This window comes from Sminthopsis crassicaudata, chromosome 2 (assembly GCF_048593235.1).
Source record: "Sminthopsis crassicaudata isolate SCR6 chromosome 2, ASM4859323v1, whole genome shotgun sequence".
Classification (NCBI taxonomy): Eukaryota; Metazoa; Chordata; class Mammalia; order Dasyuromorphia; family Dasyuridae; genus Sminthopsis; species Sminthopsis crassicaudata.
Genome location: NC_133618.1, coordinates 642171259 through 642193517, shown reverse-complemented (window position 1 = coordinate 642193517; position 22259 = coordinate 642171259). Strand labels below are relative to the sequence as shown.

Genomic DNA, 22259 nt, shown 5'->3' with positions numbered 1-22259 from the left:
GGTCCTGGCAGATACACGAACGAGCCCCGGCGAAATCGGCCCCCCGAAAAAGAGAGTCCGCCGGCAACGCGCCCCCATTTGCAATTTCAAGAAACCCCGTATGAGGCGGAGGCAGATCCGGGGGGTCCTTTATTTTTCTGAGGGCTGCGACGTGCATTTTGCCTTGATCCATCCGCTCTGCCCCCCGTCTCCAACCGGGTCTCTCTCACGATCGGGAATTTGATCCCCGGCGCTTCGGGGCGGTGCCGGGTCTTTTTGGCACGGGGGGGAAATTGGGGCGTCGGAGAAATATTAGGCGCCCTTTTTGGTCATTTTGGGGGCGGCAGGGAGGGGTGGGCTTGATTTTATATTGAGACGCCGGGCCGGCTGGAGGGCGAGAATGCTTTTCCCTGCCAGGACCTGATGCAATCCATTCAAGCCAACAAGTTTGGAGAGAATGTTGAGTTCAATCAATTCAGAACGTCGAGATGGAGCTCAGCTCACTCCAGGTATTTTGCTCGGCTCCGCTCCCCCGGCCCCCGGCAGCCCCGCCGCCCCCCGGCCCGCGGCCCGCCCGCACCCCTCCACCCCCCCGAAGCCCCCCACAAACTTTCCAGCAAACTTTTGCCCTCCGCAGCTCCCCAAATCATTTTTATTGTTTTCCCAAAATTCCTGCACACATCCTACATACATATTTAATTTTGCCTTCTGGGATGGGGGTGGGGGGGGTGGAGAGGGGCTGGAAAAGGGGGGGGGGTGGGTGGGTGTTTTAAGGGAGGTCGATATTGTGTGTAATCTCGATAGATTTTTTTTTCCACCCAGCTAATATCTGATGGGTGACTGTGTGTGTGTGTGTGTGTATAAGTGTGAGTGTGTGTGTCTGAATGTCTGCGGAACGCCGATTGTCTTATTTACACGATTGTTTTCTCCCCTGCAGTGGGTCGGCTCTCCGTGTGGCTTGCACGGACCGTACATTTTCTACAAGGCTTTTCAGTTCCACCTTGAAGGCAGACCAAGAATTTTGTCCCTTGGCGACTTTTTCTTTGTAAGATGTAAGCCAAAGGATCCGATTTGCATAGCCGAGCTGCAGCTGTTGTGGGAAGAGAGGACTAGCAGTCAACTTTTATCCAGCTCCAAACTTTATTTCCTCCCAGAAGACACTCCCCAGGGCAGGAATAGCGACCATGGCGAGGTAGTAAACCGATCTCTTGTCTCTCTTTTCTGTTATTTTGCTAGTAATGCTTATTACAGGGCGAGCTTGAAATATACTGTATGTGTTCACTTCTGCAGGGAGCGGCGTGGTCGAGCCTTTTTTTTTAAAGGGGTAGCGCCACTCTCTGGGGCTGGAGCGATTTTTTTTTTTTTTTTTTTTTTGCCGTTGTCAGAGTTTTTTGGCTGTCAGCTTTACAAAGAAGATCCAAGTGCTGATTTTCCAGTAATGATCAAATAACTTGTTGGAGGAGTGTGTGTGTGTGTGTGTGTGTGTGTGTGTGTGTGTGTGTGTGTGTGTGTGTTAGTGCACTGGCGGCTGCTGCTTGCTGTCTGAACGTCACATGCTTTTTGTATTTTTGCTGAGATCTCTTCTGTCTCCCGGTTTCCCCCTCTCCCTTCTCCTCTCCTCTCTCCCTTCTCCCCCGGCCTCTCTCTGAATGGATTACCTCGCCGTCTGCCTCAGCGGGGCTGGGTGGATTTCTCCTCCGTGGCTTTCGATATTGTTCACGTTTCTTTTTCTTTCTTTCTTTCTTTCTTTCTTTTTTTTTTTTTTTAAGTATTTGATATGTTTAAGAGGGCGGAAATTACGAAATGGAGGGCTGAGTTGGGATCAAAAGCTATTGAGCTGGCAAAGACGTGTTGAATAAAGTGATAAATGACAGGTACTGGGATAATACATTCAAATAACTTGCAGGTCTGCCTGGGCGGATTTCAAAGCAGTCGAGTAACCCGCACAAACACGTTAAGCATTAACAACTATCTCTCCCTCTCCTCTCCCCCCCCTCCTCACTGTACCCCACTCCCTCCTCTTCCCTCCCCCCTCCCCTTCGGAGAGCTAGTGCCTGGACTCCCTTTAAATGACTCCACGAAAAGTGGCCCTTTTCCAAAAAGGAGATTGCGGGGGGGGGGGCGGGGGGGTGAGTGAGGAGGAGGTGGGGAGCGATGTGTGACTCTCACACTAACCCTGAAAGTCCAGTCATTTCCTCTCCCAGACGGTCGCCCTGGTGAAGAGTGGGGGTGCCTTTAGGTAGGGAGAAGAGGCTCCTCGTCACGTTTCCCCCCCCCTCGGGTGCAGGAATGGGCCAACCCCGGGATCCAGAGGTGGCCGGTCCCGATCCCCGGGACGCGGCCGGCCCCGATCCGCGGGCTCGGCCGCCTCGCGGCCAGCCAGCACCTTCCCGAGCTGTAATTGCCCGGGTGACCGCAGTTCTGCGGGCTTCTGGCGTCAGCTGCTTCCCCGCCCGCCCGCCCGCCCGCGCCGGGTGACTGCTGGGGAGCTATTTTGGTGTCGGTGGTGTACCCGCAGCGCGATGGGCAATACGACTGACTGACGGCCTGGCAAGTTGCTGCTCCTGCTGCTGCTGCTGCTGCTGCTGCTGCTGTTGTGTTAAGTGAAAGAAAGGTCAGGGCAATCCCATGGTGGCTGAAAGCAACTAACTAACCAAGGGGCAGGCAGGCGCCCGAGGTGCCAGGTAGGTGTAAGGCTCCGCTATGAAGGGGTCCCCATGAACTCCCCGAGTGAGCGGTGCCAGTCCCTTCAGCACTCCTGAGTCTCCTAGAGTCCTTGGACTTTTCGGAGACGCCACCCCCTCCCTCCCCTCAGGATCCAATTACCCATCAGTATTAGATGCGGGTTAATTACTGTAGTTTGCCCAGTGTTCACCCCAAGATCCGCCTCCCCTCCTCCCCACGCCCCCCCCCCCCCTTCTGTTCTAACTGTCCACATCGTCCGGGCTCTGTCTGCAATTGAAGAACTGATATTTGGAGCCAATCTGGAAATCCACCTACAGGTTGACCCCTCCCCTCTCCAGATCTCCCTCCGTCCCCTCCCCTCGTCCAACTTTCCCGTGCAGCTGTCTCCCTCCTCCCTCCCCTCCTGATTCCTTATTATTTGCTTTTCAAATTTATTACTTCAACATGGCCTGTGATCTGGAAAAAAGGGAAGGATTAAATATCCAGAAAAAAGAACTGGAGTCTAATAGACTTCTGACTAAACCCAAGAGGAAATTATTCAGTGTTTTACGGGATATTTTGTGGTCACCTTCGAAATTGGAATTGCGATCTTTTTTAAAGACTTGCTGTTGACCCCAGTATGGTACAGGTTTTAATTTCTGTTTGGCTCATTCAATGGAGAGGCTTAGCTTGCGGGGGGAAAAAATAGAGCAGCTGAAGGTTTGAATTTGCTTAAAAAAAAAAAAAAACTGCTGACAGGGACTATTTAAAAAAAAAAAAACAAGCACCACTTTTTCTTTGTTTATTAGAAGGAAATGAGCCATTTTAATGATCAGCTCATGTTGTTACTGTGAGACACCTTACCTGAGAAAATTAATCTTACCGTTTAAAGGAAAACTGGGAAGGGGGGGAGGAAGAGGAGGAGGAGGAGGAGGAGAGATGACTCTATTTATAATCCTCAGCTGCATATACGTCTCCTAATATTATGCATGATTTGTTTTTTAATGCTAACATGGCTGGTAATTAGCTGTATGATTATGCTTGTATATTTCATTAGGATCTCAGCTGATGTCATTGTGAATTATCCAGCCATATTAAAACAATTTTCAGTCGAAAATAATGACACGCCTTAAAATTATGCAAATGTGGCTTGCATTGTGTAAAATAATTATGAAAAATGTTAGAGCAGGTAGAAAGTTTCCTAATGCAGATCGGTTTTCCACCCTGATGATGTCATTTCCCCCCTGGCCTAAGTTAGTCATTCATTAGCAGACTAGCGGAGGCAGCAGCAGCAGCAGCAGAGACAGCAGCAGCAGCAGCAGCAGCAGAGACAGCAGCAGCAGCAACAGCCAGAGCTCCGAGCTCACTCATACTTCTTTGGCCAGGAGCCTGCAGAAACTCGCACTTAGAGCTGGGACCTAGAGGGGGCAACATCACACTCCCATTAACAAATGTACTTTGTTTTCACTTACTCCATTAACTTGTTTATATACATTGAAATGATTTTTATTATTGATGTTAAATAGTTTTGAATGATAAATTTGCTGTTTAAATGGGTGATGAAAATGAAAAGCTTCTTAGTGATTTATACTTTGTTACTTAAGGAAAACATTGAGCACTTTTAATCAGCAGAGCACAGTTTATTTTAAGAAACTCAGTAGAGGGTAATAATTCCTTTATGTAACTGACATCAGCATCTATTTCTAAAGGACGCTTAGGGCTTGTTTTGGGGGTAGGGTTTTGTTTGCTGCTTGTTCCTCGGTTTCTTGAATAGAAACACCCCGCTTGCTTCCTTGGATTTCTGGAAATACAGAGATAAATGTTGCAAGACCTGGCCGATCATAATTGTCAGAGAGAAAGCTATTCCCCAGAGCTCCACATTGTATATATCATATTATGGAAGCTTGTAATCTTGTACATTTCACAATTGTCAATGTGCGGTGTCAGAGGTCATTTGGTGCTGGGAATGAGTAACATGGTTGGTTAGCGGACCAATTGGCTCTATCATAAGACTTCAGCTAACAGCTAGTCAGGGGTTTGTATCGACAACAATAACACTGGAGTAATTATCGTAATACCATGTGAGTATACACCCTGTTAGCTCCAGAGAGTAAAGAGCCTCATTTGGTGCTCTTTGGAGGTAGTTTTGCAAATGATGGCCAACGTGAGGACTTTCAGGGCATCCAATCATAGAATTTCTTCCCCCATTATCTTTGCCAAAGGAATGAGTGGCAGTCCAATGCCCAGAATGGGTTAAATTTCATCAATAATTCCCCACAATCGAAACATTCAGCCATTTGCTCTGGAGAGAAGGAAAATGGCAAAGTAGGCGGGCGATGATGCTGTTACTTGGTAACTTCTGATGACATTTATTTTCAAGTTGCCAAGTGCTTAGTTTAATGGCAATTTTATAGCCTCTTGAAATAGGCTTGCAGACAACTCTCCGGTTCCTATTTAAGCCTGGCCAGCAGTATGCCTGATCCTGGGGGGCGGGGGACGAAGAAAAGGAATGTTGATGGACTGCAACTCAGGATGAGGATTAGCAAGTAAATATTTCTAAAGAGTTCAGAGCTTGGGGGTCCCCCAAATACAGGTTAATTTGGCTTAGAATTAATAGATTTTTTTTTCTTTTTTAGCCATCATCTAGTCCAACCCTCTCATTTTACTGAAAAGGAAACTGAGGTTTGGGGGATTAAGTAATTTACTCAAGATTGGTACAGATTTGGGAACATGATATATTGGAAAGAGCACCCACCCTTGGGTAATGAAATCTGGGTTTAATTCACATACCTCCCAGTTCACACCTGTGATCTTGGACAAATGTCTTTATCTTCTGTTTCCTATTTGCAAAATGAGGAGATTGGATTTGTTACTCTTCAGTTGTTGCCAAGTCTCTGTGATGTCATTTGGTTTGTTGTTGTTGTTGCAAAGATATTGGAGTGATTGTGATTTCCTTCTCCAGCTCATTTTTACAGATGAGGAAACTGAGGCAAGCAGGATTAATAATTTGTGTAGGGTCTCACAGCTCTATTTACTGTACCATCTTAACTGTCCATCTAAGGTTCTTTACCCATTCTTGATCAATGATTCTCTCTAACATCTGAACTAAAATTCCCATCCAGATTCTCCTCCCATGAAGCTTTGGTCTTAATGGCAATGTTGGTGCTCAGTGGGTCGTCTGCTATAGCAATATTGGGGTATATGGTCCACCCTATGTGTGGGTCATCTACCATGGCAATATTGGGTTATATGGTCAATTCCATGTATGGGCCATCTACCATGGCAATATTGGGTTATATGGTCAATTCCATGTATGGGCCATCTACCATGGCAATATTGGGTTATATGGTCAACCCCATGTGTGGGTCATCTGCTATAGCAATATTGGGTTATGTGGTCCACCCTATGTGTGGGCCATCTACCATAGCAATACTGGATTTTTACCTTCCTGCCAACTGTCCCAAAATGCACTCGCCTCTGCTTTTCCCTACCAAAAATGGTATATCTCCATGATGCCGGTATGTCTGGTCAATTGAGGCACTTAGTTCCCCAGTTGTGTGGTCTACATTCATAACTGTGATGTCCCATCTACATTGATGGAGTTTTCAGTATGATGGCTAAAGTTGACTCTGAGATTAGAGTTGTCTAGACAGGATTCAGACTGTAAAAAGAGAAGGTGTGTTTGTACTCTTGGTTGGTTATCTCCTCAGCTTCTAGAATTCATGAATTGAGTCTTTGGGAGGGAATTACTTGAATGTGCTTTAACTAATTTTATTGACAATGGCCAAAAAGTCAGATTTACATTAAATAGCCTGGTGAAGCCTGTTCATCTCCCAACTTGACCCTTGTCAGAGTAAGGCCTCATGATGGGGAGGACATTTCTTACACACTGGCCTGGCCTTTGGAGTCCCCAAAATACCAGGCTGAATGTACACTGTTGCTCCTCCTTATTTAGAAGTTGAAGCAGGCTGTAGGGCAGTGATCTTTCTTGGTTGATTTGTGAATTACATCCTCTCTGTGGACCCCAATGGTGGCTTGTAGGTTCATAGATTTAATCCAGAGGGGTCCTTAAAGATCATATTCTTAAATCCAATCATTTTACTGATTAGGAAACTGAGGCTCAAAGACTTTATGACCTGCCCTATGTCATTTAAATAGTAACATATAAAGTGAATATGTGCTATATTAATTATATCATGGTGTGAGTTTTTAAAAATGGCTTAAGTTTAACCACCACAATCCTTCACTCTACTAGCTGAGCTATCAAAGGGGGAATTAAAAATGGCTTAAGTTTAAACTGTGGCATTATTCATGTCCACATTTAGTCCTTTAATGAGTAATGTACTATGTTCTGTAGGTACCTACCTTCCACTTTGCTAATTATCGTAGGAGATATACAGATAAACAAAACATAGATCTCTGCCCTCAAATTTATAATGTGCTTGAAGAGGCTAAATGGACAGCCATAAAACAATTAGAGAACAGTATTTCAGTGGATCTGTGATTTTATTGTTTTTCCATTTAGTTTACTTTCTGGTTTAGATCTGAGCCCTTCCATCCCTTCTTATTCCATGCCAAATGTGTCTCTAAATTCTTTATTCTTGAGCCACCCAACTAGAAGGTTTCCTTTCATATTTCATGGGTACCAGGGCAACACTTGAACTTCCCTTTCCTTATATTTATTCCATGACCGATCTACCTCTTTTTTCTCTCCTATGTGTCCTTATTTGTATCTTTCACACCATTGTTCAAGTTCAGATCAACTTTTGGTAATATGCTGATTACACTCATTGTGCAGACATATTCCATTGCCCTTCGGGTCAACTTTGATTTAGTTATTTTGGGAGAGAAGACTTTATCTAATGAAGTGCTGGATTGTATGGTCCAGACAATAAGTATGATCATTCAGAGAAAGGCCGGTTGATTTAATTAAGTCCAGTAGATTTCTTTTAGAAGGTCTGTCTTCTGTGTTTCCCTAAACACTGCGTACATCCAGCCATCTGATTTGTCTTAGAACCCATCTTGGCCCCTTACTGTTTTGGATCCTTGCCAACAGGGAGTTTTTGTTTGGGGGTGTGTGTGTTACACTTTTAAAGCCATTGAATATAAACATTAGCCATTCCTAGACATGCTCCTATGTCCAAAAATAGGATCCCAAGATTACAGATTTATAGCTCGAGGAAACCTTAGGGGCAGAGGAGGAAACCAAAGTCTGTGCTATACCCCAGGTCACTGAGGGAGTAAGTGAGGGAAGCAGAATTTGAGTCCAGGCCCTCTGATCCCAAAGCCAAGTGTTCTTTCTACTACACCAGTATTGGGAGGCCAGAATGAAACTTTCTGTTCCTAGTCTGACTTCCTTATATTTTCCCTCTTTCTTCCTTGTAACACAGTTGCTGTTGCTCCTAATACAGTATTTACTGTTGTTCAGTTTATCTCTCCATGATTCCATTTGGGGTTTTCTTGGCAGAGGTATAGGTTGGCCATTTTCATCTCCGGTACATTTTATAGGTGAGGAAACCGAGGCAAACAGGGTTAAGTGACTTACCCAGTGTCATATGGTTACTAAGTGTTTGAGACCATATTTGAACTCAGGAAGATGAGTCTTCCTGATTCTAGACCTAGCACTCTTACCCACTGTGCCACCAGGCTGCCCAACAACAGTTTACCTGCAGAGATTTGGCTCCCAGTTTCACAGTGGTCTTGCCTCAGCAGTCCATATGATGGAAGGGATAGTCATAGGTGCATATTGCTTTCGGGGAGTGGGAATCCTGAAATTGGATAGTTGTGTGTAAAGCATGTTGGAAAATTTAAGACACTATATATATATATATATATATATATATATATATATATATATATATATATATATATTTCAAGGGCCTCTGTGTGTGTGTGGTTTTTTTTTTTTTTTTTATTGAGAAGTTGGACATAAAGGGACTTGGAGTCAGGAAGATGTTGATCTAAATCCTAAACCCTTTATTTTCTCATCGGACAAATCGCCACTCTCTGAGCCTCAATTTCCTGATGTGTAAAATGGTGAGGGAGGATTTATGATATCAGTTGAATCTGCCCATGTAGGATTGTTGTGAAACTCCAGTAAGACAATGTTGTATAGTGTTTAGGTCCTCCAAAATGTCAACTGATGATTAACCCAAGGATTAGCAGGCATTCACTTCACACCATTATAGTTAATATGTGAAGCTCTGGTTTAAATGGGAGCTCTCCCTGTGGGCTCAGTTTGCAAAATGCAGCAGTTTAGGGACAGAGGTTGGGGAGGGGGGGTGCTGTTTAAATAATCGACCTTGACTGTGGCAGTGGTCTTTGTGTTGAGTGATTATTGTCAAATTACATTCACATGTGTTTAAGGAGGATTATTTTTAACTTGGCCACACGTTTTCCATCAAGTCCAAATTATAAGCAATTAAAATCTCCATTGATGTTTGAACTGTTAGGCAAGAAGTAAGGAAATGTTATTTTTAATGATGTATAAGAGTCCATCTTGTAAATAAATTGTTATTAATTATTGATAAGAGTGCTGTTGTTCCTAGTGGCATCTTAGTGATACATGACCCAAAGCTCATTTATCACTGTCTCATTTTTACCAAGATTCAGAATATAATTGCCAGAATCAAAAGCATTTGCCCATCATTTATGTACCCCGGACAGTTGGATGTTTTCCATTTTTTCACTCAGAATAATAGCATTGTTGCTGATTCTCGATGGGATTGTTTTTTTAAAGAAATTTAAAATAAATGTATTGATCACCGGCTGGAGGATTCATTCGCCTCTCAGAAAGCAACAGAGTTGTGGGCTCCTGCATTTCTTGAAAAATCTGCTCCTCTGCACTTGTACAATAATGGATTTTTCAAGCTACACAGTGATACTTGTCTGCCGGTTGGAGATTAGAATCGAGGCCTTAGCCCACGGCGTGTGTATCTCCCATCCTGGTCTGTCAACATCACTAATGACAACACATTTCAAACATGCAGATTATGATTATCAAAGTGTGCTTTCGAATCATGCTAATGCCATCAATCCCCAACGCGTACTTGGCGTGAATTAATTCTGCTTCTGAAATCAGATCCACTGTTAACAGTGTTTGAGATGTACATTTGGCATTTATCACCCAGACACTGGTACTGTTTGGGTAATTATATCTCTTGCCTAACAATTCTCCATATAGATATTTGTGCAGATGTATGTGTGTGTGAGAGAGAGAGATAGAGAGAAACAGAAAAAAATAAAGAGAGAGAGAAAGAGAAGAGAAGGAGAGAGAATATATGCATCCTCATGCTGTCCATTACGGCGCCCAGCAAATTTCTCCTCCTCCTTTCTGGCAGCAGCCACAAGTCAGCTAAGCCAAGACCGAAGGCATTAGTCAGTGTTAAGCCACATGTTGCTAGCCATTAGCCAGCAGTCTCTAACCTGTGGTCACATCAACCTATTTCCCCCTTTACCTGCCAGTTCTTTGTCACTTCTCCCTGTGCACTGAGAATGGGAAACACACCCACTGCTCCCCATAGTGGCTCTCTCAGGCCGATCAGTGTTCAAACTCTTGTCTTGGAGAATAATGGGCTTTACATTCTGCAACCCTCCAGCATGTTACACTACTGTGCAGGCTGGGAAATAAAAATGTTCTAATTGTGTCTTTTAAATAAGCATAGGAGTGAATTAATTAGACCATATTTTGTCTTTAGTTGCCTAGTTACACAATAGTATTCCTGAGCACGAGTAAGATAAATTGGCTCCTTTTGGTGTTGCTTGTCCCTTAATCATAATTACTGTATTGCTTAGGAGAGTAAAGCACACGTAGATTTTGAATTTTTTATTAATCATCAAAAATATGCATATGATATATAAAGTATATGCTGTTCAACCTGTTTTATATGCTTCTGTGTGAAAAGAGGGGGGATTATGCTGGTAACATTTGCATTAGTTGCTCAAAGATGCAGTTCTGGGAAATACATAATTGAAATGGTTTTTGAATTGCCTTTTCTGGCCTTTCCAATTTTATTCAAAATAATAGGGCTTCCAGTTCTGGGGTCGTCTCTCTCTCTCTCTCTCTCTCTCTCTCTCTCTCTCTCTCTCTCTCTCTCTCTCTCTCTCTCTCTCTCTCTTTTTTTTTTTGATTGAACAGCTGGAGAATAGGGAAGCACCCAAGATTAACTCTGTTGAGCCCAGGCGAGAGTGGGGAGGTGGGGGGAGCAGGAGGGGCCACCATCGTCCTGGCAAGCATAGCTTCAGGAGGTCAGAAGCATACCGGTGCCATGCTGCTCTTTGGCGTGTGTCTAAGTCCTAGTAGGAGGTGCCAGGGTTAAAGATGATGAGAATTAGCTACAGCTCGGAACTAAAAGAGCGAGGGCAACTGTCCTGTTGGAAGACCCAAGTTTAAATCTGGGTTCTAAAACTCCCCTGCCTCGGTGAACTTGGGCATATCCCATCAACTCTTCTAAACTTCTGGATTTTATTCTGTCAGATGGAGAGGGTGGTGTTTGAGCTCATTTACTACCGGGTTGAAGTATGTGGTGCCATGAAAGAGCAGTAGGTCTCAAGTCCGATGACGTGGCTTGAGTCGGCTTTCTGTCCATCCCCTGTTACTTAACTTGGAACCTTGTTTCCTCATTTGTCAAATGAGGAGGTGAGCTAGGTAGCCCCTGGGGTCCAGCTCTTTATCTCTTGGCCCATAATCCCAAGCGCCATATAATCGTGAACTGCTTTTGGTATTATTTCCCGGTGTGCAATGACATGTTGTGACTGGCGAGTTAAGACCTTGGGTTTCCTTTTCTGTGCAAAGCCCAGCAGCAAGTGTTGGGCAGCTTGATATAGTTACTAAACAATGAAAGATACTGGCATAAGAAATCCACTGTACGGCCTCAGTAAATGTATGTGAAAATTGGCCCCATTGTTCTGTTGTATGAAAAGCAAGTAAATTATTTACAGATATTTGCTAATTAAAGCACATATTGTTTTACCAGCACAAAAGAACACAATACAATTTGAGACAAAAGAATAGGCTTGCATAATTTAAACCTGCTAATGCAATGTATTCTTGTTAAGAAAAAATATAATTATGTAATCTACAGGCTAGCCCTTTGCACACTCCAATTGGAATAGGGCAAATTAGCCACCCAGCCCATCCATCTCCTTATCAGCTGGCCCACACTGAGCTCCAAAGACTCTCCTAAGAGCACATCTCCTGACAGAATCCTATTTTCCCTTTGGTCAGAAATTCTCTTGCATTCAGATCAGATCAAATTTCTCTCTCTTTTTTTTTTAATGGTGATACACCCATAAAGCAGTGTTCATATTTGTGCCCACTCTCCGAACTTTGTCAAGTCAGAGCTTGTTAGGTTTGTTATTGTTTTGTTTGTTTGTTTGTTTTTTTCTGACAGTCCCCACCTTAGCCACGAGTTACCATTTCTATTTGTTCTTGCTCCAAATACTATATCATTAAAAGAAAGATGAGGAAAAATGTAAAAACGACCCAGAAGAAAGACATCTAGCATTTATTGTTCTTTCTTTCCCCTCCTTTAGTTTGCTATTCTTCTATATTAGGAGCTATTTCCTAGGATGGAATCTTGACAGAGTGAAAGATGAAGTTGGGTCTAGCTGCCTTTCTCTCTTGACTTTCTTAAAATAATAGCATAGTTTTAGAGACAGAGGACGTAGAGGTGTTGAATTGTAGTTGATGAAGTTCACCAGCCGCATTTGAAGAGAGACATCTTGATGATGTTGGCAATGATAAGATCTTTAAACATATCTCTCTAAGAAATCTTGGGATTTCTTCAGCTGTGCCTTGATCCTGATGTCATACAGTGCCCTTTGCACTTTCGAAGAGTGTTTTGAGTTTTTATATCCTGTTTCATCTCTTTGGATGACCCAGCAAGGAGATATTATTCTCTGGAACCTCTAGAAAGATGGAGCAAAATCTGATTGTAAGCATCCTGAAGAAGATGATGACCCAGAAAGTGTGATTAATGGACTGTGGCTCACAACTAGTGGCTGCTCGCCCTGAGATCGATGGCTCCTGAAATAAAAAGGATGCCTTTGTGAGTACATTGTGTGTTGGTCCAAGCCAAACTTTTCCAAGATAACATTTTGGATGGTCTACAAAGCTGCTATTTCTGGAACCGCACAGCATGTAGATGGAATGAAGGCATTAGCATGGGAATGGGGAAGTATCTTCATCATAGGTTTTTCTAAAATCAAGAAAACTTTTCAACCTTTTTTTCCCCCCTACCCTACAACACAGAACCTAGAATCTGATAGAGCTGGTTTGCTCACTGTACCTCTACGTGCCATGCTTACTCCCACGTCCTTGGAATGCTACCTCTCCTCCTAATTATTCATTTTCAGCTCATCTTTCCTGTTCTAATTCAAGGGCCATCTCTTCTGGGGAGCTGTTTGTGAGGACACTAAATTGTTAGGCCTTCTTCTGCGGTCTCCATATCTGGGATATTTGTTTTTCTTTGGGTGTCACTTGTTAGGAAGGGCATTGATTAGCTCATGGGAATCTAGAGGAGGTTGATCAGAATCATAGAGAGTATATAAGTAATGTCCACAGAGAATCCATTGAAGGGACAGAGGATATTTATTTTTACTTGACAAAGAGAAGGTTTAAGGAGGATACCATGGCTCCTGCCCAGTGTTTGAAGAACCATCCTGGACAGAAACAGATTTTCCCATGAGACCCTGGAAGGTAGAACCAGCAATGATGCTTTTGCAGAAACAAATGTCAGTTTAATGGGATCTAGCCAAGTCTCTGTGATAAGAACTACCTGAGAGTGGAGTGAGTTGCCTTGAAATGTAGTTAGATCCAACATGACTAATATGGAAATACATCTTAAGTGATTGACATATATAACCCATATCAGATTGCTTACCATTTTAGGAAGAGGACAAGGGAAAGAGGGAGAAAAATTGAAAGTCAAAGTTTTGTAAAAAGGAATGTTAATGTATTGGTCAACCTGCCATCTGGGGGAGGGGGTGGGGGGAAGGAGGGGAAAAATTGGAACAAAAGGTTTGGCAAGTGTCAATGCTGTAAAATTACCCATGCATATATTACCCATGCACATATCTGGTAAATAAAAAGCCATTAAAAAAAAAAGTGAACAGGAAAAAAAATAATAAAAAGTCATTTCCATTAAAAAAAAAAAGGAATGTTAAAAATTGACTTTATATATAATTGACCAAAATAAAATAATACTAAAAATAAAAAGAGGGGTCGTGAGGTGCTCACACGAGTCTGGATGACTGTTCTGTGACCCAAGCTTCGTCATAGATTCCATTTGTACCCTAGCATTGGGAACAGATTGTTAATCTTACTATTCACTATCTATACTACGCCATTTATGTTATTAATATTGTTATACTTAGTATCTATCCATCTTTCATTTCATTACTATGACTTCTCCCTCCACCAACCCAATGGATAGAATGTTGGAATCAGGAAGATTTTGGGCTCAAATGTGACTTCAGATTTTTTGATACTTATATCATTTCAACTTTCTTGGCTTTGGATCCTCATTTATAAAATGAAGAGCTCCAACTTCATGGCTTTGGAGGTCTCTTTCAATTCTAAATTATGACCTCACCATTGCGTAGGATGGATAATTAAGGTCGCAGAAAGTTTTGTCACTCTATAGCCAGTTTGGTCATATGACTTTCTAAACTAGCCCAGGCCTTGGAACCTACTGGGAGAGAGAGAGTGTCACTGAGCCTGTGCTTAGCTATTTGTTGTCTTCATGGAACCAATCAGAGCTTCTGAGCTGCCAGCATAGCCCTGAAATTGTAGCTACGGTGATCTAGACCTAATGGATCAAATGGCATTTGGGATGGGTCTCGATGGAAAGGTAGGGTTTTGCTAGTTGGAACACGGGTTGACATTGAGGAAGCCATTCCATAAATGACTGAGAGAAAGGACCCGGAGGCAAGAAAACAGATCAGATGAATACTCCCAAAGGACAAGTATGACCTTGTCACTCCCTTGCTCAAGAAGCACTCCAAGCTCCCTCTTGCCTTTAGAATAAATGACAAAACTTTTCTTACTGACTTGGAAAGCTCTTCTGAGTCTGGTTCTTCAGTCTCCCAACGTGCCTGCCCAACTGGCTGTTGGCCATTCCTGGACAGGACATTCCAGCTCTCCTTTCTGTGCCTTTGTATAGGTTAGCTATGCTTGGAATGACTCCTTCAGGTTTTCAAAGAATCCCTGTCTTCCTTCCAAGCTCTATTGACCTGCTGCCTCTTTCAGGAAAGCCATCCTGGGCTTTGAGTGCACCAGGGATTTCTTTGTATCTACTTTGGAAATATTTTGTATTTCATGTCCTGTGTACATGCTGTTTCCCCCAATTGAACACAAAGTCCCGCAAAGCAAAGAGTGTTTCTTTTTTTTGCTTTTGTATCAGCACTGAGCACAGTGTTTGGCACAGTGGATACTGAGAGGGCTTTATTGATCGAACAGTTTAGAGAATGGTGAATAGTCCATAGAGTTGTACAATTCAGAGTTGGAAGGAGATTAAAGCTTTGGGGTAGCTAAGTGGTGCAATGGCTAGAGCCCCATCCCTGAAGTCAGGAGGATTTAAGTTCAAATGTGACTTTAGAAGCTTAATACGTCCTAGCTGTGTGACCCTGGGCAAGTCATTTTACCCCAATTGCCAAAACAAAAAGATTGTTAAAGCTTGGCAGGGGAAACAACTTGCCCATACTCACCTAGATAATAGGAAAAGGAAGTAGTATTTGAACTTAGAACCTTGGCTTCAAATCCAACATCTCTAACTAGAAGGCTGCTTTATCTTACTCAATTAGCCAGTCAGTCAGCCTACACAATTCCTTAAGCACCTCTTAGGTGCAGATCATTCTACCAGAGTTTAAGGATCTTTTCTAATATTTCTTTTTTTGCCCCTCTCGAGACTCTCCTCTTCCACCAAGTGCTTAGTACAGTGTTATTGATTGATTGATTAATTGATAGGAACAAGTATCTGGTCAGAATTAGAAAGCTTTTTAAAGGTTTTCATTCATCTCACCAACCTTTTCTTTTTTTCTTGTTTATTTTAGATTTTCTTTTTTGTTTAAGTTCTCAATTATCTCCCATCCCTCTATCCTCACCCTGCACTAAAAGCCACCATTTCACATGGATAGTTATGTGAACACACACACACATATATATGTACACACACACGTATATACATATGTATTCACACATGCATGTGTATATATCTTTAATATATAATATGTAAAACTACCTAAACATACTTCTTTTTATCAGTTCTTTTTCTCAATGTGGCTAGCATCTTCCTTCACAGATCCTTTAGTTAATTTGAGTATTTATTATACTCAGGATGACTTTATCTTTTCACAGCTCTTTGAACAATGTTGTGGTTATAACCAGAGACTTTTTTAAAAGAGCAGCCATCCTTTTTTAAAAACTAGATTTATTTTGGGAAGGTCCTTATTCACCAACCCATTCTCCCAAAGCTATGATGAAAATGTGGAGTCCCTCAGACATGGTCCCATAAATTCCAGAATTTGCTTTCATTTTGATTGGTCCATTGCAATGGACATTTAGTAATTACAAAAATTATCTGTATGTCTATTGAGAGAGACAGAGATAGAAATAGAAAGTCAGAGAGAGAGAGACAGAAAGGATGAGATAGAGAAAAAAAGAAAAGAGATAAAGAGAGAGAAAAAAGAAAAGAGAGAAAAGAGATAAGAGAGAGAGAGAGAGAGAGAGAGAGAGAGAGACAGAAAGGATGAGAAAAAGAGAGAGAAAAAAGAAAAGAGAGAAAAGAGATAGAGAGACAGAGAGACAGAAAGGATGAGATAGAGAAAAAAAGAAAAGAGATAAGAGAGAGAGAAAAAAGAAAAGAGAGAAAAGAGATAAGAGAGAGAGAGAGAGAGAGAGAGAGAGAGAGAGAGAGAGAGAGAGAGAGAGAGAATATGAGGAATAAAGAAAATGCTTTTCATACTGGAAGAGTTCTTACCTGATCTTTGGTATTTCCAGGCTCATTATTTTTGGAGTTGAAACCACCAGGAAGCCTCCATGGTGTACCTTTAGGATCAGATCTCCAAGATAAACCCCTTCATTTTACTGAGGAGCAAACCGAAATCTAGATCTACGAAGCAATTTGCCTCAGGTAGTGGATAGTCTACATGGGATTAGAATCCATAGCCTCTGACTCAGAATCTAATGTTCTTTCCTTGGCACTCTGCTCCTTCCCACCCCGTTTCTTTTTCAATCTTCCTGCCCCAGGACAGAGAGAAGAACCATGAGAAGAAACATATACTTCATCTTCTTTCATTTCTCATTTTTTTTTTCCTTTTTGGAGATGTCCTACCAACCAAGCCTTTTCAAGTTCATGGCCGGGTCTTTTAAAGAAACCAGGGGTATTAACAAAGTTGTATCGGGGGACGGGGGCGGGGGGGGGGTCCTGGCTAAAATAGGCAGAGGTTACATTTCTATAAAGTGTTATAAATTTATGCTTTCAATGTATTAGCCCTCCCTCCCTGCCTGTTACAGAAAGAGCCGACCCACTGGTTGGCCCCATGTGTGTCTCTGCTCTGGGCCAATCCAGCATGGAGTAACCGCTATACTGAATTCAAATGAGAACTGGGTCATGCTACTCTACTAACCAAATTGCACCCAAATTGAACATACAGGGGGCGTCAATACAGACAATAATGGAGCCCTTTATGGCTAAGTGAAATATACAGATATATTATCCTCTGTGAATGTAGTCCATAATAGTCTAATTGTATTTTGTCCTCCTTGGGGCGAGTGTGTATTCAGCAACAATACGCTAGCATATAAAATATGCATCCCCAGCCATCTACCCTGCTAAAGGTTTCAATAACAAGGCTGAAGATGTTTTTTAAATGTAAATTATGAAGATGAGATAAATAGCAGACAGTGTCTTTTATAATTATCAACAGTGGCGGAGGCTTCCTGTTTGGTTTTATTTAATTTTTTTTTTTTTACAGCCTGGGTCCCCGTTCATCTTTACACAGATTTGATGGGCTGAGATCATTTCTTCAGTAAATCCCAGAGCAGGTGTTCAAATCACTCGTGACCTCTAGAATTCTGTTAATGACCCCTTGAAGCAATGGCGTGAAAGCACTCTCAGCATGTCAGAATTTGCAGATAGCTCAGTTGGTTTAATTTTTTTTTTTTTTTTTAAAGGCTTTCTCATTCCTCTTTCGAAAGGGAAGAGAAACCTTGTCTCAGCATCATTGCTTGGAGAAGTAGCTGTGGTTAAAGGGAATTCACCACTGCTCACAGGCAGCCCGGGTCCGGAGGGTCAGGTGGGCAAGAGCCTTTAAAAACTGGCTCTTTGAAGGGGAGGAGGAGGAGAACGAGAAAGAGATGATGCTTTCAACTTTTCCTTCGAGGTGAGGGTGTCTCTGGGTGCTGAGTCAGGTAACAAATGACGGCTCTTTTGGTAGCTAGGATGGTTGCTTAGACAACAGTGAGAGGCTATTTCTGTGTGATAGCTTTTCCTCCCAGATCTACACGTCCCCATCAGTCTTTCTTTTCGAAAATGACTAACGTTACACTTTTTCGCTTTTTTAAACCAATAAAGAAATGGGTTTTTTTTCTGGAAACAGTTTGACCTTTTCCTTCCTACATATTCATTCATCCCACCTAGGTTCTGTTAAGCCACGTGTATGCTCGGGGCCTTGTGCCAACTGGTGTGGCAGCTACAAATAGGAATAGTAAATAGCTCCTGTCCTCAAGGAGCTTATTCCTGAGCCAGGGAAGAGAAAACAGAATCCTAGAACTGGAGCTAGAAGGGATCTCGGGGACCATTTTATCCATCTGCCACCTCCTCGAATTTTACAGATGAGGGAGACTTATTAACTAGTCCAGTATATATGAGAGGTATAATTTGAACGTGGGTCTTTTGACTCCAGTTAATCCCTTATGATACTGGCTTTTATATATATATGAGAATAAATGCTACCCTAGGCCATGATAAAAGTTATTGCGTAGTAGAAGATCCTTTCTGCCTTTACTCTCTACCCTGTTCTGGAAGATAGGATTGGATTGTAAGATGATGCAATTTAAAATGTTCCAGGCCCCTAGGAGATGGAGACTCGTCGTAGTTGGATATATCAAAGATTTCCAAGTTCAGACAACTACTTGGAGCATTTTCTATGGCTGGTCAACACTCTTAGTGGCTGGAGATTAATTGAATTCCCAGGCTCAGCTGAAACACTTTTTATCACAAACCCAATTTCATTGTTGGGTAGGAAAACACCAACAACATATAAAAATGCTTTTCGCTAAAAGAATTTCCGCAGAGCCCTGTCATCTTATCGCTCGGTTCCTTTGCTGAGAATTGAGAGGCAGCCAGATCTAGTGGGAAGAAATCTAAATTTACAATCCCAGAAGCTAGATTTGAATTCTGGACTTGTTATGTAGTAGTTGTGTATTTTTAGATAAGTTGATTTAGTTGCCTGGGCCTCAGTTTCCCTTTCTGTAAAAGATAGCTTCTGAGTTTTCTACCTCAGATCCTGCTTCCTCCACCACCATCCCCTGATTTCCTACCCCCAGCCCTTTCCTTATCTCCTTCCTCCTCCTTCTTCTCTTGGCTTTAAAAAATATTATGAATTCTCCCTGGGTGGTTTTTTCCTTCTCTGATAATGGGCATATAATTAGGGATGACATAAATAGTAGATGGCAGATTTCTTTAATCTCTTAAGATTTGTTAATCTTACTATATGTCAACAAACACGACATGGTCTTTTCTCTACCTAATGTCTATATTGGGAGTTCAGAGCATTTTCCTGGAGAGGGGCTAAGCGTAACAAGATGGCGGTTTTTGCCGCTGAAGTAAGAAGGAGGAGCAGAAAGCATTAGACAAAGTTAGTTAATCTCCAGTTTGGAGTAAACAAGATGGCTCTTTCTACCTCCTATCCCCTTTAACAGAAGCACCGAGGAATGCTTGAATGACTGCAAAAATTACCTCAGTACTCTAACTGGTCTAGCTTGGATAGACTAGGCCTAATAGGAGCCCAAAAATATTAAGTAGAATTTTCACGCTAATTAGTTTGTGGGATCAAACATCTAGCTCAAAGGGACCTTAGAAGCATTGGATTTGAGCTTTTACAGATGAGGAAACTGAGGCTCGGGGAGGTTGATTATGTGGGAGTAGTAAGCAGCAGAGATGAAGTTTGAACAATTGGCCTTGTGGGTGTGAAGGAGAATATGACTTCCAGGAAATGAGCAACTTTCGAAGGCCTGGTGTCTTATTCCTTGGACCCAGCCGAGCCCCGAAAGCAGCAGTCCCTCCATCCTTGACATCATGTTGAAGGCATGCCCTTATTTATGTTCCAAGAAGGATAGCTTGGTTCTCTCAACAAAGGACTGATGACAGAACTGTGTGCATTTAAGGGTTTGAGAGTGGGGCAAGTGCTACTAAATAAACCAGTTTCTATTTTTAATGGTGAAAGTTGACTCAGTCAGTGGCTCCTGCTATGGTGAGTGTACATTTGTCAGTGACTCAGTATCACCTAAAAATGGTGTGGGGACGACCGGGTACTTGACCAGTCTTCATATAAAAACAAGGCAAATCTCAGTAACAATGGAGGGGAGGAAGAAAATCTGACATTTTCAGGAAGGAGAATGCAGCCAGTGTGGCTAAAAACCAAGGCCCTCCTACTTTCACCTTCCTTATAAAACTGGATGTAATTGAGGGATAAATCCATGAGTTCCTGAAGGGAAACAGAGGCAGCTATATCTAGGTTCCTTGAGGCATCATGAAAACTGGCGCACCAAAATCTGGCACCAAAAATTGGACCTGCTGCATTATTCTATCATGTCTGATTTATCCCAGTATGCATTCCATGGGCTTCCAGCAAACATTATTGGGAGCTTGCCCCGTGGCACCGTGCTAGGTATTATTGTAAGGGACACAGGTGATTAATTCCCTCAAGTCTCTCTTCAAGGAGTTGACCTTCTGTGACTCCTACCGCTAGTAGATTCTGTTGTTGTTGCTGTTTTATGTCATAGATTTAGAACTAGAAGAGACCTTAAGTCACTGAATCCAATCTCCCCAAAATCTAGGTGGTTTGCCCATGTTTACACAGAAAATAAATATCAGGCAGGATTTGAATTCAGTTCCTCCTAATTCAACACACCATATGTCTTTTGCTTTGAGATTAATTTATTTTTAGGATTAAAAGGTACATTATACCTCCCAGAGTTCATTTCCCAGGAGTCCCTATTAAGAAGTAGATATCCATCCTCTGCTTGACTATTTCTAGGAACTGGAAGCTCCCTATCTTGTAAGTCAGCTCATTCTGTAGTTGGATAGCTCTTTCTTGTACTGAGTTAGAATCCACATTTTGATACTTTCTACCATTATCCTTTCCTTTACCTTCTGGAGCCATATGTATATAATGTATTGAATATATATATATATATATATATATATATATATATATATATATATATATATATATATATATATATATATATATATATATATATATATATATATATATATATATATATATATATATATATATATATATATAATGTATTCCATCTCTCTTACATGTTCCTACTTTGGTGATATTTAAAGGCAGTGAATCTTGGTTTTCTTTGCCTCCAAAGCACCTCTTTGATGGACAAGCTAGCCACATGGCTTTATAGTAGATTGCTTGTGTCCCAATTCCTAATGAGAACTGACATTTACTCTGAGATTTACAGAGTACTTTATTCACTCCATCTCAGTGAAGTAGGTGGTTTAAGTATCACTGCCTCCATTTAACAAATAAAAAAGACCCCTGAAACTTTTTTGAAACTAAGGGATTTACCCAAGGTCACTAGAAAATTAGTAAATTTTCAAGGTGTAGCACTGGTCTTTGTCTGTATTCTGTGATCACTTTAATGTGCTTCTGCTAGAAGTACAACCGTGTTCGAAAATTGGCTTTTGTTTTAATCCTGAGCACTTTGGTCTTTTAGTAAACATTATTTTTGCAAACTGAAGAGTTTTTGATTGAAGCCCAAATCATTTAGCCTGGCAGAATATATCAATAGTATTGGAAAAACTAGAACTTAAAAATATGAAGCGCTTCTGAGTAATCCAATATAGGATAATTACATTATTAAATAAAGCTGTTGGTCTCCCATTATTCCACTGGCATTGAACACATAAGGATAATGACATGAGCTGCGCAGAATGAACCAAGCAGAAATGGAAGACAAGAGGGAGCATGTCTAAATCATATGTTTATATTTAAGTGGTGGTTAAACAAAACACAAAAGATTGACTTGGTTTCTGCATTAAAGCTTCCTAAATAGCCTTAATATACCTTTGCCATTAGCCAGCCGAGCAAAGACTCCAGGCTGCTCATTGAAATGTTGATCCCTATGTACCGAAGCCCCTCAGACCCATGAGGTAATCCCAGAGAGGTTGGATTTTAATCAAGGCCTTCTCTGGGACTTCAGAGAAACAGATTTATAAACTGAAAAGAAACTTTGGTGTCATCTTTGTCCAACTTTTTTTATTTCTTGAGGGCCAACCCACTAATCCCTCCTGTTCTGGAACTGAGCAAAGTCCAGTTCTGGGAGCTGCCCCTAACCAGAACTTACTCTCGGGTTATATCTCCAAATA

The 22259-nt window shown here is 41.8% G+C and overlaps 1 protein-coding gene across 3 annotated transcripts in view; it reads left to right on the top strand.

Moving 5' to 3' along the window:
* The first annotated feature begins 360 nt into the window (after positions 1 to 360).
* ARID5B (AT-rich interaction domain 5B) overlaps positions 361 to 22259 on the top strand; it is a 210307-nt gene continuing 188408 nt past the window's right edge. Inside the window, exons 1-2 of one of the 3 annotated variants that reach the window (XM_074296641.1) lie at positions 361 to 488; positions 917 to 1171. In XM_074296641.1, the coding sequence (XP_074152742.1) occupies positions 468 to 488; positions 917 to 1171 (276 nt within the window). In that variant the 5' untranslated portion in view covers positions 361 to 467. Of the gene's footprint in view, positions 489 to 916; positions 1172 to 2521; positions 4097 to 22259 lie in introns of those variants that run through there. The other 2 variants (XM_074296643.1, XM_074296642.1) reach the window with 2 other exon arrangements.